This window comes from Phyllobates terribilis, unplaced genomic scaffold, assembly GCF_046119375.1.
Source record: "Phyllobates terribilis strain yellow unplaced genomic scaffold, ASM4611937v1 Scaffold_2__4_contigs__length_985480577, whole genome shotgun sequence".
In the NCBI taxonomy this organism is placed as follows: domain Eukaryota; kingdom Metazoa; phylum Chordata; class Amphibia; order Anura; family Dendrobatidae; genus Phyllobates; species Phyllobates terribilis.
Window position 1 is genome coordinate 166,948,101 of NW_027362762.1, and position 16,870 is coordinate 166,964,970.

At 42.0% G+C, this 16,870-nt stretch overlaps 1 protein-coding gene across 1 annotated transcript in view; it reads right to left on the reverse strand.

Annotated features, from left to right (window-relative positions):
* Window positions 1-16,870, reverse strand: part of DAZAP2 (DAZ associated protein 2) — a 33,008-nt gene that overhangs the window by 10,480 nt on the left and 5,658 nt on the right. Inside the window, exon 2 of the mRNA XM_073663235.1 lies at window positions 65-189. Coding sequence (XP_073519336.1) covers window positions 65-189 — 125 coding nt within the window. The remainder of the gene's footprint in view (window positions 1-64; window positions 190-16,870) is intronic.

The following is a 16,870-nucleotide window of genomic DNA, read 5'->3' on the forward strand; positions in this document are numbered from 1 at the left end:
TTTTTTTTTTTTACTTAAATTGATTGTTAGGCAGCACAACATAGCAGGTTACGTTATACTATACCTCGGAATAAGCAGGAGGCGCATCTGTGTAGGTGGGAGCCTGAGAGAGATGCATGGCTGCTGGTGGGTAGGCAGACTGAGTATTGGGAGCCTGGGTTGGATAGGCTGGAGGAGTTGGGTATTGTTCTGTAGAGGAAGGACAGAGGGAAAGGTAAAAAAGGAGGGAGGGTGTCAATACATAGGAAACCAAAATATCACAAACCAAGCATTTCAGGCCAATACTTTTATTACACGGTGACCACTCAATGAATGCTGCCATGTAATACACTGGCTGTGGATAGTATTATCAGTTTGTCAGGTTTGTTTTTTTTTAAAACAGCACCAACACAATCTGCACAGATTTTCACCATTTAATGATTTTACATTCTCTATCTGAAATATGCAAGGCCTTCCCTGATATAGACGTTGTCTGGATGGGAGCTTATCTTGTTCTAAACACTCTATATAATGCTCAGTATTGACAGAGCCTTTTAAGATGTGCAAGTGGCTCACGTCATATGTACTAATACAACCCCATACCATCAGGGATGCAGGCTTTTGAACTGTGCAATGATAAGCTGGGATGGTCGCTCTTCTCGAGTCCGCAGAACACTGCCTCCAAGGTTTAAATAAAAAAAAATAAAAAAAGTAAAGAAAAAAATTGATTGATTCATCCAAGCACAGAACAGTTTTCCATTTTGCCTCAGAAGTCCATTTTAAATGAGCTTTAGCCCAAAGAAGACTGCAGCATTACTGGATTGCATTGATATACAAATTCATCTTCGCATGACCCTCTTAAGCAGTCTAAGCAGGGCTGTGGAGTCGGTAAGCCAAACCTGCGACTCCAACTCCTCAATTTCCCTTACACCGACTCCCACAAATATTGCTTATATTTAAATAGATAGATAAAGTCATAGAGGGATGGATAGATAGATAGTGGGATAGATGGAGGAATAGATAGATTAATAGAGGAAGGGATGGAGAGATGGATCGATACAGGGATGGATAAATATATGGATAGATAGATGATAGATAGATGGAGGGATAGATGAAAGGATAGATAGATAGATAAGATAAGATAGACAAAGTCATGGATAGATAGTGGGATCGATGGAGGAATAGATAGATTAATAGAGGGATGGATAGGTAAATAGAGGGATGGATAGATGGAGAGATAGATACAGGGATGGATGGATGGATAAATATATGGATATAGATAATAGATAGCCACATGGAGGGATAGCTGGAGGGATAGATGAAAGGATGGATGGATAGAGGGATAAATGAAAGGATAGAAGGAGGGATAGATAAAGGGATGGATAGATGGAGGGATAGAGTGTGATAGACAGATGACAGCTACAGACAGCAAATAGTACATCGCACATATAGTTCACACATTGTACAGAGAGCACATAATAATCACCTACAATATTAGCATTAGTTACCTTCCTGTGACAGAGATAAGCAGTAGTACTTTCACTTTCTCCAGCTCCGGGCCCAGGAATCAAATCCTGTGCAGTGCAGGCACCCCTCCCCCTCCTCTCTCTGGTGAAGACGGCAGAAGACAGGACAGAGGAGGGGAGATTGCCCCCTGCAGTCTGCAGCCGGTGCAGGATGGGAGCACTGCAGCATACAAGTGAGTTTTGATAGGTGCGTGCCCCTGCTTCTAGGGGAGGGGGGTCAGCTGCCCCCCCTGCCCCTCGCTGGCTACGGCCATGATTCACACAGAGCGTTTTTGCGGATCCGTTTTTTGCAGTAAAATGCAGTAACTCTGGGCGTCCCAGCAAAGTCAATAGGTTTCAAGATATGACATTCAGACACATTGTTTTGTGAGGATGCGTTTTTGGGCTCAAAAACGGATCCTCACAAAGAATGAGCATGTCAGTTTGTGCGGCGTTTTTCTAATCTGCTTTTGCGATTGAAAACATTATCTTTGAGCTCAAAAACCTTTCAGGTGATGCGGTTTTTTAAAAAGCTGTTCAGCTTTTGCAGCTGAAAAATGTATCCTCAAAAAACGCAGCAAAAACGCCATTTATAGAACATTTCATAACTTTCCCAAATTCCTATGAAAAAATATTCAGCACATTCTGCATTAAACTACTGTACCCAATTTATTATACACTGCTCAAAAAAATAAAGGGAACACTTAAACAACAGAATATAACTCCAAGTAAATCAAACCTCTGTGAAATCAAACTGTCCACTTAGGAAGCAACACTGATTGACAATCAATTTCACATGCTGTTGTGCAAATGGAATAGACAATAGATGGAAATTATTGGCAATTATCAAGACACCCTCAATAAAGGAGTGGTTCTGCAGGTGGGGACCACAGACCACATCTCAGTACCAATGCTTTCTGGCTGATGTTTTGGTCACTTTTGAATGTTGGTTGTGATTTCACACTCGTGGTAGCATGAGACGGACTCTACAACCCACAGAAGTTGCTCAGGTAGTGCAGCTCATCCAGGATGGCAGATCAATGCGACCTGTGGCAAGAAGGTTTGCTGTGTCTGTCAACGTAGTGTCCAGAGGCACTACCAGGAGACAGGCCAGTACACCAGGAGACGTGGAGGGGGCCGTAGGAGGGCAACAACCCAGCAGCTGGACCGCTACCTCCGCCTTTGTGCAAGGAGAAACAGGAGGAGCATTGCCAGAGCCCTGCAAAATGACCTCCAGCTGGCCATAATTGTGCACGTGTCTGCATAAACGGTTAGAAACCGACTCCATGAAGGTGGTATGAGGGCCCGACGTCCACAGATGGGGGTTGTGCTCACAGCCCAACACCGTGCAGGACGCTTGCCATTTGCCATAGGACACCAGGATTGGCAAAGTTGCCACTGGCGCCCTGTGCTCTTCACAGATGAAAGCAGGTTCACACTGAGCACATGTGACAGACGTGACAGTCTGAAGACGCCGTGGAGAGCGATCTGCTGCCTGCAACATCCTTCAGCATGACCAGTTTGGCAGTGGGTCAGTAATGGTGTGGGGTGGCATTTCTTTGGAGGGCCACACAGCCCTCCATGTGCTCTCCAGAAGTAGCCTGACTGCCATTAGGTACCGAGATGAGATCCTCAGACCCCTTGTGAGACCATATGCTGGTGCGGTTGGCCCTGGGTTCCTCCTAATGCAGAACAATGCCAGACCTCATGTGGCTGGAGTGTGTCAGCAGTTCCTGCAAGATGAAGGCATTAAAGCTATGGACTGGCCCGCCCGTTCCCCAGACCTGAATCCGATTGAGCACATCTGGGACATCATGTCTCGCTCCATCCACCAATGTCACGTTGCACCACAGACTGTCCAGGAGATCCCACAGGAGACCATCCGCAACCTCATCAGGAGCATGCCCAGGCATTGTAGGGAGGTCATACAGGCATGTGGAGGCCACACACAATACTGAGCCTCATTTTGACTTGTTTTAAGGACATCACACCAAAGTTGGATCAGCCTGTAGTGTATTTTTCCACTTTAATTTTGTGACTCCAAATCCAGGCCTCCATTGGTTAATAAATTTGATTTCCATTGATGATTTTTGTGTGATTTTGTTGACAGCACATTCAACTTTGTACAGAACAAATTATTCAATGAGAATATTTCATTCATTCAGATCTAGGATATGTTATTTGCGTGTTCCCTTTATTTTTTTGAGCAGTGTATATTTTAGGAGTCGGTCCATTTTATACCGACTCCACCAAAATGAGCACCGACTCCGACTCCACAGCCCTGAGTCTAAGTAAAAAAAAAATTGAATAAAGTGATGCTTTGATAACTGCAATCCAATGTCTTATTCCAGACAAATCCAAATTCATCTTGTATACAAATGAGCCCTTAAAGATCTATGAGCCGGACACGGATCTCCCTAAGAATCTGCCTCCAGGGATTATTATAAATTAACAAGGGGTGTTACCAGTGAGACACATGGAATGCCTGACTGTGTTGGTTATAACAAAACCAAAGAATTGAGCCAGAACATATGTTGGTATAAGTGCAATGTGTAGGTGCAGATTCACACCGTGGCCATTTAACAGACAAAACATAAGATATAAACAAAATAGAGTAGGACCCAGACCCGGCTGTTCAGACACATGCCCACAGAAAGATATAGACAAAATGCCCAGCCCAAAAAGTCTGAACAGTCGAGTCTGGGTCCTGCTCTTAAATTAAATTAAGCGTCATACAATGTGACGCGTTTTAGTTCAACGTGAACCTTTTTCAAACGTGACCCAATTTAAAATTAATTTTTATTTTAAATTGGACTAAATTTGAAAAAAGTGAACAGTGTGCAAATTGAAGTGGTCAGAGAACTGGATACAATTTCAGCTGCAGGACCAGTAGGACCTGCGATGATGTCATCACCCATGTGACCCCACCCGGAATCACATGATTGGAAGCTCCATCAGCTAATCCAGAGGAGACATTGAAGGCATCGTGGCAGCGCTATCAGCGGCAGTAGCTGTTTAACCTGGGTTGTGCGGTCTGCACAACCCACTCAGGTGAGCAGACCACTGTATCTGCACGTATATTCTACTTCCATACAGGTTCACACAAGCACTGCGCTTTTCCACCCCACCCCCTTTTTTAAATTTGAAAAAAGGCTCAGACTGAGCCGAAACGTTTACATAACTTTACCGGTCATATATGTACTGTATTACTGGGACTCCATCCCTGGATGTGTGCACCACAACATTGACGAGTGATAACAAAAACACAACTTTAGGAGGGCAAAATTTGATCAGCTAAGAGATGCCCTTCACCTTATAGACTGGGATAGTATCCTTAGTAATAGGAGCACGGATAGAAAATGGGAAATTTTCAAAACAGTCCTACATAGTCACTGTAGAAGGTACATACCTTATGGGAATAAAAGGGCTAGGAATAGGAGGAAGCCAATGTGGCTAAATAAGGAAGTCAAGAGGGCAATGAAAAACAAAAAAAGGGCTTTCGGTAAACTTAAACAAGAAGGCAGCGAGGAAGCGCTAATATCTTATAGGGAAAAAAACAAAATCTGTAAGAAACAAATAAGAATAGCAAAAGAGGAGACAGAGACCAATTGCCAAGGAAAGTAAAACGAATCCCAAACTGTTCTTTAACTATATAAACAGTAAAAGGATTAAAACTGATGGAGTTGGCCCATTGAAAAATAACCTGGGTAAAACCTACTCAATAGCTTCTTCTCCACTGTTTTCACAAAAGAAAACAATTTATCGGAGGAAATGCAGAGTGATAAAGTAAACCCTCCGCTAAATATCACCCACCTAACCCAGGAGGAAGTTCAGAAACGCCTAAATAATATCAAAATAGACAAGTCACCAGGCCCAGATGACATACACCCCCGGGTACTAAAAGAATTAAGTAATGTGATAGACAGGCCACTGTATCTTATATTCAAGCACTCTTTATGGACAGGGACTGTCCCACTAGACTGGCGCCAAGCAAATGTGATACCAATATTCAAAAAGGGGTCTAAAAGTGACCCTGGGAACTATAGACCAGTCAGCTTAACTTCTGTTGTGGGTAAATTGTTTGAAGGATTTCTTAGAGATGCTATTGTAGAATATCTTAAAGATAATAACTGTCTAACTCCATATCAACATGGATTCATGAGGGATCGCTCCTGCCAAACAAACCTGATCGCCTTCTACGAGGAGGTGAGCTCACAGCTGGACCGGGGAGAGTCAGTGGATGTTGTATACCTTGACTTCTCCAAAGCGTTTGATACCGTGCCACACAAAAGGTTGGTATATAAAATGAGAATGCTTGGTCTGGGGGATAATGTGTGCAAGTGGGTAAATAGCTGGCTGAGTGATAGAAAGCAGAGGGTGGTTATCAATGGAGTAAGCTCAGGGTGTGTCAGGGTTACTAGCGGGGTGCCTCAAGGGTCTGTCTTGGGCCCTATATTATTTAATATATTTATTAATGATCTAGTGGAAGGGTTGCATAGTAAAATAGCAATATTTGCAGATGATACTAAACTTTGTAAAGTAGTTAATACAGATGAGGATAGGGCACAGCTACAGGAGGATTTAGATAAATTGGGGAGTTGGGCCAAAAAATGGCAAATGGGGTTCAATGCCGATAAATGTAAGGTCATGCACATGGGAAAGAAAAACAGCAGTCACCCATACATATTAAATGGGAAACCGTTGGGGAAATCTGACATGGAGAAGGACCTGGGCGTCTTGGTTAATAGCAAATTAAATTGGAGTGCCCAGTGTCAGGCAGCAGCTGCGAAGGCAAATAGAGTCATGGCATGCATCAGAAGAGGAATAGGGGTATATGATGAGAACATTGTTCTTCCTCTGTATAAAGCGCTGGTAAGGCCGCACTTAGAATATTGTGCACAGTTCTGGGCTCCGGTGCTCAGGAAAGACATATTGGAGCTAGAGAGGGTACAAAGGAGGGCAACTAAGGTAATAAAGGGAATGGAGGGACTAGAATACCCAGAGAGGTTGTCAAAATTAGGCCTATTTACGTTGGAAAAGAGAAGGCTTAGGGGAGACCTCATAAACATGTATAAATACATCAGGGGGCAGTACAGAGATCTCTCCCATGACCTGTTTATACCAAGGATGGTGACAAAGACGAGGGGGCACACTATGCGTCTGGAGGAAAGGAGGTTCCTGCACCAGCATAGAAGGGGATTCTTTACGGTCAGAGCCGTGAGACTCTGGAACTCTCTGGGAGAGGAAGTGGTGATGTCCAACTCACTTAATGAGTTCAAGAGAGGCCTGGACGCCTTTCTTGAGAACAATAAAATTACATCTTATGCTTAGTTAATCAATCCAGGGATTTAATCTGACTGCCAGATTGGTGTCGGGAAGTGAATTTTTCCTCAATGATGTAAATTGGCCTATACCGCATGTTTTTTTTTGCCTTCCCCTGGATCAACGCTGCGGAATAGCTGCAGTGCACAAGAAATAGGCTGAACTGGATGGACGTTTGTCTTTTTTCGGCCTTATAAACTATGTAACTGGATTCCGTCTATCAACTTTTTCTATGCAATCATGTGACTTAGTTGAAGATTGACCCTCCACCTGTTTTTCATTGGTACCACTTACAGAGTCTTTCGTTGACCCTGTCCCAACTCTTTTTTGTGTTCCTGCCATTATCTAAATGGGTTAAGTTTTGCAAGTGAGATATAAAAAATGTTCAACTTCTGATCTGTGTTCAGATTTATGTGGTGTATAAAATATGCCTATAAAGAGATTTCTAAATCATTGTTTTCATCTTGTTTTCTTTACACTTCACACAGTGTCCCAACTTTTTGGGAACTGGGTTGTACATATAAAGACACACAATGGGGTCATTCTTATAAAAAGCCATTTCAAGGAGTTGTCTGATCTCAAAAGAAAAATCTGCAGTCACTGGAGAAACGTGACAGCGTGTGAGACTTGACAACCCTTTTAAAAAGGAGCTATACACTACTGGACAAACCATTATTAACCACTTCGCGCCAGAGCCTGTTTTTGCCTTCGTGACCGGGCCAATTTTTTCAATTCTGACCACTGTCACTTTATGAAGTAATTACTCTGGAACGCTTCAACGTATTCCCCTGATTCTGAGACTGTTTTTTCGTGACATATTGTACTTCATGATAGTGGTAAAATTTCTTCGATATAACTTGTGTCTATTTGTGAAAAAATCGGAAATTTGGCGAAAATTTTGAAAATTTTGCAATTTTCAAATTTTGAATTTTCATGCCCTTAAATCAGAGAGATATGTCACACAAAAGAGTTAATAAATAACATTTCCCACATGTCTACTTTACATCAGCACAATTTTGGAACCAAAATTTTTTTTTTGTTAGGGAGCTATAAGGGTTAAAAGTTGACCAGCGATTTCTCATTTTTCCAACAAAATTTACAAAAACATTTTTTTAGGGACCACATCATATTTGAAGTCACTTTGAGGGGTCTTTAGGACAGAAAATACCCAAAAGTGACACCATTCTAAAAACTGCACCCCTCAAGGTGCTCAAAACCACATTCAAGAACTTTATTAACCCTTCAGGTGCTTCACAGGAATTTTTCGAATGTGGAAGAAAAAAATTAACATTTAACTTTTTTCACAAAAATGTTACTTTAGACCCAATTTTTTTTATTTTCACAGGGGTAACATGAAAAAATGGACCCCAAATTTTTTTGTGCAATTTCTCTTGAGCGTGCTGATACCCCATATGTGAGGGAAAACCACTGTTTGGGCGCACGGCAGGGTTCGGAAGGGAAGGAGCGCCATTAGACTTTTTGAATGTAAAATTTGTCTGAATAATTAGCAGACGCTATGTTGCGTTTGGAGAGCTCCTGATGTGCCTAAACAGTGGAAACCCCCCACAAGTGACACCATTTTGGAAACTAGACCCCTTAGGGAACTTATCTAGATGTGTGGTGAGCACCTTGAACCCCAAGGTGCTTCACAGAAGTTTATAATATTGAGCCGTAAAAATAAAATTTTCACATTTTTCCCATAGAAAATGTTTTTCATTCCCTAATTTTGTATTATCATAAGGGTAACAGGATAAATTGCACCATGAAATTTGTTGTACAATTTCTCCTGAGTACGCCGATACCCCATATGTGGGGGAAAACCACTGCTTTGGTGTACGGCAGGGTTCGGAAGAGAAAGAAGCGCTATGTTGGCTGGGATAGGCAGCAGACACCATGTCACATTTGAAGAGTCGCTGACATGCCAAAACAGCAGAAACCCCCACAAGTGACCCCATTTTGTAAACTACACCTCTCAAGGAATTCATCTAGGGAAGTAGTGAGCATTTTTTAATTTTTAAATTTATCTGTTTTACCCTCAGATTTTACATTTTCACACAGGGCAATGGGTAAAAATGGTGCCGAAATGTGTCACACAATTTCTTCTAAAAGTGTCAATACCCCATATGTGGCTGTATCGTACCACTTAACCATACGGTGAGATTTGAGGGGGAAGGAGTGCTATTTGACAATTGGAGAACAAATTATTGTAGAATAGGCATTTGGATTTGGGAGCACAAAATTTTCTGAATTTCTTTTGGGGGGCAAGGACCATTTTGCTTTTCCAGAGCCTTTCTGCTACCAGTAACTTGGAAGTCCCTTATATTTTTAACAGATGATGGACCTGAGTGGGGACTTGCTTTATTTGAGGACTGAGTTGAAGCTTTTATTGGGAACATTTTACGTAACATTTATCCGGCGCTCTAGGCTGAGCACTTACATCGGGGTTTCCATCTAAATTTCCAAGTGATGTAATTCAGATGAAACCCCTGCAGGATCCATTCACTATAATGAGGCAGCAGAGTTACTCTGGACTCCGTCTGGCCTCTGTTTAGTGGTGTCCTTTTTTTCAGAAGTGCACAAAACTGTGGCCAACCGCACTTTTAAGCACGCCTAAAACAAATGACACCGTGGGATCCCAGGCTAGACGGCGTCCACAGTGGCCTATATCTGCCTCATTACAGGGAATCTTCCATCATGGGTTCTGGCTGAATCACGTATTACACCAGATTTTCCGTGTAAATCACTGAAAGTGCTCAGCGCAGAGCACAGGATAAATGTGAGCAGAGCCTTACTGGGATCTTTGGGAGACATAATAAACAAATCAGTAGCAGGTGAATAATATTTGTTTTATTTATTTTTTTATGCCGTTCCTAGTGTGATATAACTGATTAGATTACTTTATTCTTCGGGTCGGTGCGATTACAGAGATACCAGATTTATATCGGGTTTTTATGACTGACAGCTGTCACACACTAAAATACGCTTTTTTTGCAAAATCTAGTTTTTGCATCACCATATTTTGAGAGCTATAATTTTTCCATATTTCGGCCGATAGAGTCATGTGACGGCTTGTTTTTTGCGGGACGAGTTGACATTTTTATTGGAACCATTTTTGGGTACATGACATTTTTTGATCGCTTTCTATTCCGTTTTTTGGGAGGTAAAGTTAACAAAAACAAACTTCAGGAATTGTTTTTTGAGTTTTTTTTATGCCGTTCTGTGTGTGGTAAAAGTGATCAGGCAGCATTATTCTTCGGGTCAGTACGTTTACAGCGATACTACACTTACTGTATTTTTTTTATGTTTTGGCGCTTTTACACAATAAAACAATTTTATAGAAAAAAAAATATTTTTTTTGCATTGCTTTATTCTGAGCGCTATAACTTTTTTATTTTTTGGCTGATGGAGCTGTATGGCGGCTTTTTTTTGCAGAACAAGATGAAGTTTTCAGTGGTACCATTTTTATTTCTATTCTGCTTTTTGATCGCATTTTTTTCCACTTTTTGTTTGGCGATATGATGAAAAAGCATATTTTTTGCTCCGTTTTTTATTTATTTTTATTACGGTGTGCACAGAAGGAGTTAATTAGTGTGACAGTTTTATAGCTCGGGTTGTTTCGGACGCGGCGATACCAAATATGTGTACTTTTTTTTGTTTTGTAATAATATACGGATTTATTGGTTTAATATTTTATTTATTTATTTTGAGATTTTTTTTTTTTAATAGTTTAAAAACTTTTTTTTTTTACATTTTTACTTAGTCCCTGTATGGGACATTAATTTTTATTTTTCTGATCACTGATCTCATGTAATGTAATAGACATATATTACATTACATGAGATCTTCACTGACTGTTTCAGTCAGTTTCCTGTCTGGCATCAGCTACATACAGGCTGAAGCCAGACAGGAAGGACACCATATACGGCAGAGCTGGAGGCGGTCATGTGACCTCCAGCTGCCATAGCAACCCCAGGTCCTCAAACGAAACGGAGGTCTTCGGAGGTAAGTAAGACGACCCCCTCTCTTCCTGCTGTCTCCTATATGCCGCGATCACTATAGATCGCAGCATATAAAAGACAGCAAAGGGTTAACATCACTGGGACCTGATCTAATCAGGTCCCGATGTACCCTGTCAGAGCTAACGCTCTGCACCGGAATCGCAGTGCTTGCAGGACCCTGGGGGTCCTGAGCTCTGCGAGACCACCCACCGTTTTTAAACGTCGGCGCTGCACAGAGCCCAGGCAGCGCGGACGTTTATCTACAGTGGGCGGTCGGGAACCGGTTAACAGCACCAGCCTGCAGTACAAAAAAAATATGCATACTTACCTGCCGGATTTGTACCGTACTACCAATGTTGGTGCTGTGCCTCGTGGAAGTCAAGTGACATAGTTGGGTCCGAAAGACAAAATATGCATTTTTTATTATTTTGTGCTACAGGCTGGTGCTAGTAAGAGGAGGTTGTTAATTTTTAACGTGGTAGGTATCTAAGTACCCAGTGGAAACCCACACAAACACCGGCAGAACATACAAACTCCGAGCAGATGATACCCTTAGTTAAATTCAAACATAGGACCCCAGCGCTGCAAGGTAACAGTGATACCCACTGATCCAGCGTGTTGCCAATGGCTGTCGTTAGGACCCCAGCGATGCAATTTAACAGAGCTAAGATCTAATGGTGCTCACACTCCAAACACATTAAATTGTGAAATTTAGACTTTGAACCGCGAGTGATAACATCTGTAAGGTGCTGCAGAATGTACTGGTGCTATACAGCAACAGAAATACAGTGCGTGTGCCACACGTTGCAGCTGCTTACTATTACAGATTGTAGAGGAGCTCCCTAGTGGCCTAAATAGAATGAAAAAAGGTCGCCCAGATATGACAAACTTTAATGTTTTATCCATTGCTTAAGTGGGTGGTCCAATATCTATAACAAATTATCTTTAAGCTCTAACCACTTTTGTAATTTGCTTTATTACAAAATTTCCTACCATTCTCCCTATATCTGTCAATTTATTCTGTAACGTTTTGTTTGAGGGGAGTCTGAGTGTCAGAGGAGGATAGCCCTGCAGTTACCTCCCCGCAGCTTCTCACCCCCACTTGCCCCCCTGAAACAGGACGTCATTATGGGATGGCGGTGGCAGAATCAGTGGTACATGACTGCACTGCCACCCCCTAATGATGTCCTGTTTAATTACAGGTATGGACCTCCCCTTTAACCCTACATTGTGTACAGTCATGGCCAAAAGTTTTGAGAATGACACCAAAATTATATTTTCACATGATCTGCTGGCCTCTGGTTTTTATTAGTGTTTGTCTGATGTTTATATCACATGCAGAAATATAATTGCAATCATTATGAGTACCAATAGGTTATATTGACAGTTAGAATGAGTTAATGCAGCAAGTCAATATTTGCAGTGTTGCCCCTTCTTCTTCAAGACCTCTGTAATTCTCCCTGGCATGCTCTCAATCAACTTTTGGACCAAATCCTGACTGATAGATTATGCAAGAATGGACTGCTATGCTTGCATTTTGCCAGAATTTGTTGGTTTTTGTTTGTACACCCGTCTCTTGATGATTGACCACAAGTTCTCAATGGGATTAAGATCTGGGGAGTTTCCAGGTCATGGACCCAAAATCTCTATGTTTTGTTCCATGAGCCATTTTGTTATCACCTTTGCTTTATGGCAAGGTGCTCCATCATGCTGGAAAAGGCATTTTTGGGCGCCAAACTGCTCTTGGACGGTTGGGAGAAGTTGCTCTTGGAGGACATTCTGGTACCATTCTTTATTCATGGCTGTGTTTTTAGGCAAGACTGTGAGTGAGCAGATTCTCTTGGCTGAGAAGCAACCCCACACATGAATGGTTTCAGGATGCTTTACAGTTGGCATGAGACAAGACTGGTGGAAGCGCTCACCTCTTCTTCTCCGAATAAGCTGTATTCCAGATGTCCCAAACAATCGAAAAGGGGATTCATCAGAGAAAATGACTTTGCCCCAGTCCTCAGCAGTCCACTCCCTGTACCTTTTGCAGAATATCAGTCGGTCCCTGATGTTTTTTCTGGAGAGAAGTGGCTTCTTTGCTGCCCTCCTTGAAACCAGCCCTTGCTCAAAGAGTCTCTGCCTCACAGTGCGTGCAGAAGCACTCACACCAGCCTGCTGCCATTCCTGAGCAAGCTCGGCACTGCTGGTAGTCCAATCCCACAGCTGAAACAGTTTTAAGATACGGTCCTGGCGCTTGCTGGTCTTTCTCGGGCGCCCTGGAGCCTTTTTGACAACAATGGAAGCTCTATCCTTGAAGTTCTTGATGATGCGATAGATTGTTGACTGAGGTGCAATCTTTGTAGCTGCGATACTCTTCCCTGTTAGTCCATTTTTGTGCAGTGCAATGATGGCTGCACGTGTTTCTTTAGAGATAACCATGGTTAACTGAAGAGAAACAATGATACCAAGAACCAGCCTCCTTTTAAAGTGTCCAGTGATGTCATTCTTACTTAATCATGACTGATTGATCCATTAACACAGGTGTGGGTGTTGATGAGGACAGGGCTGGCGATCAATCACTAAAACGATGTTAGCTGCTCCTTTTAAGGCAGGACTGCAATGATGTTGAAATGTGTTTTGGGGGTTAAAGTTCATTTTCTGGGCAAATATTGACTTTGCAAGTACAGTAATTGCTGTTAAGCTGATCACTCTTTGACATTCAGGAGTATATGCAAATTGCCATTACAAAAAATGAAGCAGTAAACTTTGGAAAAATTACTATTTGTCTCATTCTCAATACTTTTGGTCATGACTGTAGGTGTGCACAGCTTCTAGAAACAAGTGGATGTGTTGTATAAATCCAATAATAGTATGAAGTCCAGCACACAGTGGTTTAAAGTCCAATAATTTTTATTGTGAATCCATTAAAGGGCTGCTGTCAGCACAGGATGACTGTTCAAACGAAGTACAGGCGCTCTGTGATTTAAGGCGAGGCCAATCACTTATATACACCTTCCCACTTGCTTGGTTTACCTATATCTCCAACCCTTTCTTCTTTGATTGACAGCTCTGGCTTCATAGGGCCAGAGAAGGGTGGAGAGGTATATATAAAGGTTTGGCCCCACCATGATGCACTGAGCACCTTCCAGTGTTCAAGACCCATGTGCTCGAAACGCGTATGGATTGATTCCTGTTATACACCACCCCTCTTTATTGCTTTGTTGTCTGAGATGCCCAATTTTTTTTATCAATTTCATTCTTAACGGATTTCTAATAAAGATTTTGAGAATTTTTAATTACTCCGGTCTGCTGAGTTGGTTCCAACTCCAATTTCCTCAGTTACCTCCAGCGCTGTGCAGCAGCAGGGACGCCGTGCTCCTCCCAGATTGAAATAGCATCTCAGGGGTAAGCTGAATTTTTTCTTATTTACTGAGTGCCTGTACTTGGTTTGAACAGTCATTCTGCGCTGCCAGAGTCCCTTTAAAGTTTTTCTGACGCTTTTCAAGTCATTCTTAAAATTGTAGTTGATTGACTTGAAAATCGTCAGACAAACTTTTCTGTAGTTTCTATAATCTAAATAAGATACAGATTAATAAAAGTTTTTAACCTGGACTTAAAACTATTATTGGACTTATAAAGTACATCTAGAGCCTCAACAGCTTTGTCTGTGCACTTGCACTTATCAGCTGCACGCACATCAAGCAGTGGTGAGCTGTATAAAAATACTATCTACAAGAAAGTGTTATAGGCCTGGGAGCACATTTGCAGGTCGGAGGCCTATAAGCTATTAAACTCTTCTCTGTATTACACATGTAGTTCTTCTTTAAGCACTGACACAAGACAAATCCACGCGCAGTCCGCCTGCTGAGCTGACAAGTATAATTTTATAGGAGATTCTCTCATCAGTCCTGGCTGACGCATTGTATAGAATATTAGTACAAGAGGGGTGTTAGATTGCTGTATGCATAGAAACTTCCCCTGCTTCCCCCCCCCAGGGCTTCTTTCCCTGCAGGTCCCTATGAGCAACGTCTTGTTCGGCGCAACTGCGATCAGCATGGATTCACCATCTCACGTTAGCAACGCAGCAGAAAAATAATTGTCGGGAACAGCATAGTCAGCTCTTCTGCCAGAGGACAGGAATGAAATACACGCTGGATGGAGCAGCTTTGTTTCTGGATGTACAATCCCCGTAGAGAAAGGCACCAGCAACGTTCGCTATGCCTGCAGTATGACATAAGCCAGTCCTCAGATAGATCAGCAGGAATAAGTACTCTACAGCCATGGATGCAGGGCATGTGTAGGAGTGGGAGGGCGGGAAGTGGCTGCATATGGCCCTTGGCCCTCTGCCACCATCTTCAGCTTGTGTTAAATGAGGACATGAATATTGGCAGCCTATGTAATGTAGCAAATTGGTAGATTTCAGTTTATAGAAGAAATCACTGTTTCCATGTACACAACAGTCATATACCACAGTCCATGTATTGTATGACAGATTTATACTTGGCACATATCTAGATAAAAGTGGTATGAAAAATAAATCTACAAAATGAAATGACACGAGTCACAAACACCCGAGTTTCTGAATTCCCCCGGCACACACAGATGTAAGTGATACATCTACACCTCCAAGAAAAACAGATGTGCCAGTATCCACCGTGTGTCCGCTACGCACCGGATCAAACGTGTATTAGAGGCCATGTTCAGACATTGTCAGGCCCAAATTATTACTATGAACGATCAAAGAAAAATGCCAATATTCACAGAGTTTACACCATTTCCTGGGAGCCGCCACACCTACACATCTGATATTTTAGGCTACTTTTAAAGTACCAGACATCCAGCAGCACACAGTGCAATTACAGATACGGAGAATGACACAATCAGTATAAATCACTAACAACTACTATTTGCTATCTAGCATTCAAGTAGCTGTTTACAGAGTTAGGCCACGTTCACAATTTGTAAGCCAAAACCAGGAGTGGGTGACAAATACAGAAGTGGTGACGTGTTTCTATTAGACTTTTCCTCTGATTGTCCCACTCCAGGTTTAGGCTTACAAATACGGAGGTAAAATACTGACCAGATACTGAACGTGTGAACAAGGCCTTTTAGTTCTCTCCCCTGTATCAGTCAGGAAAACACGCTGTCCACTAAATAAGGGCTAATTCACAAGTCGGTTTTCTTGTGCGAGTGATATCCTTTTTCACAGATCGATTCATAGGTAAATTCTATGGGGTAGTTTTTTTTTCCTTGGACCAAGAACATGGAAACTTGTCCAATACTGACCCAAGTGTCGGACAAAAATCGCCAAATCTATGGATTCATGAAAAAAAATTTGGACAGCACTTGGATGACATCCATATGCCGACTGTTTAATAGGAGAAGCTTGAGGAACCTCAATCAGCGAAAAAATTATGAAACTCTGATGGTAAAAAACTGACACACTGAGGAAACTCTAATCAACAGCACTGATAAAACAGACCATTTATACGGGAAAAAAAATCATTAACATCTGAACTAGTCCTAAGAAACACTAAGAGTAACCAGTCAGTCGTGCACCATCATGAGACAGGGTTTTGATCTGTGAATGTGTACAGTTGACTTCCAACAGTTAAAAAAATAAAAAAGATTACATAAAAATGAGGCTGTGGGTGGGGGGGGATTCACTGTGCGCTCACACCATTTATAATGCTGCCCATTTCTAAGATAAAACAGACATCAAGTGACAACATATTAACTGGTTAAATCTCAAAAAGGTCATACAATAAGCAGGGCTGTGGAGTCAGAGTTGGTCTAAAATGGACCAAAAATTGGGTGCAGTAGTTCAATGCAGTTTGTGGGGAATATTTTTTCAGAAGAATTTGGGAAAGTTATGAAATGTCCTATAAATGTCTGTCTTATTCCTGATCTAAGGGTCTAGACTTTTAGCTGAGATTAATCTGTGCCACTGTAAATTTATCACTTAAACATGAGCCATGTATGAGGGAGTCGAAGTCGGTGTCATGGAAATTGAGGAGTTGGAGGTTTGGCTTACCAACTCCACAGCGCTGACAACAAGGTGGAGTCAGCTTAGGCCTC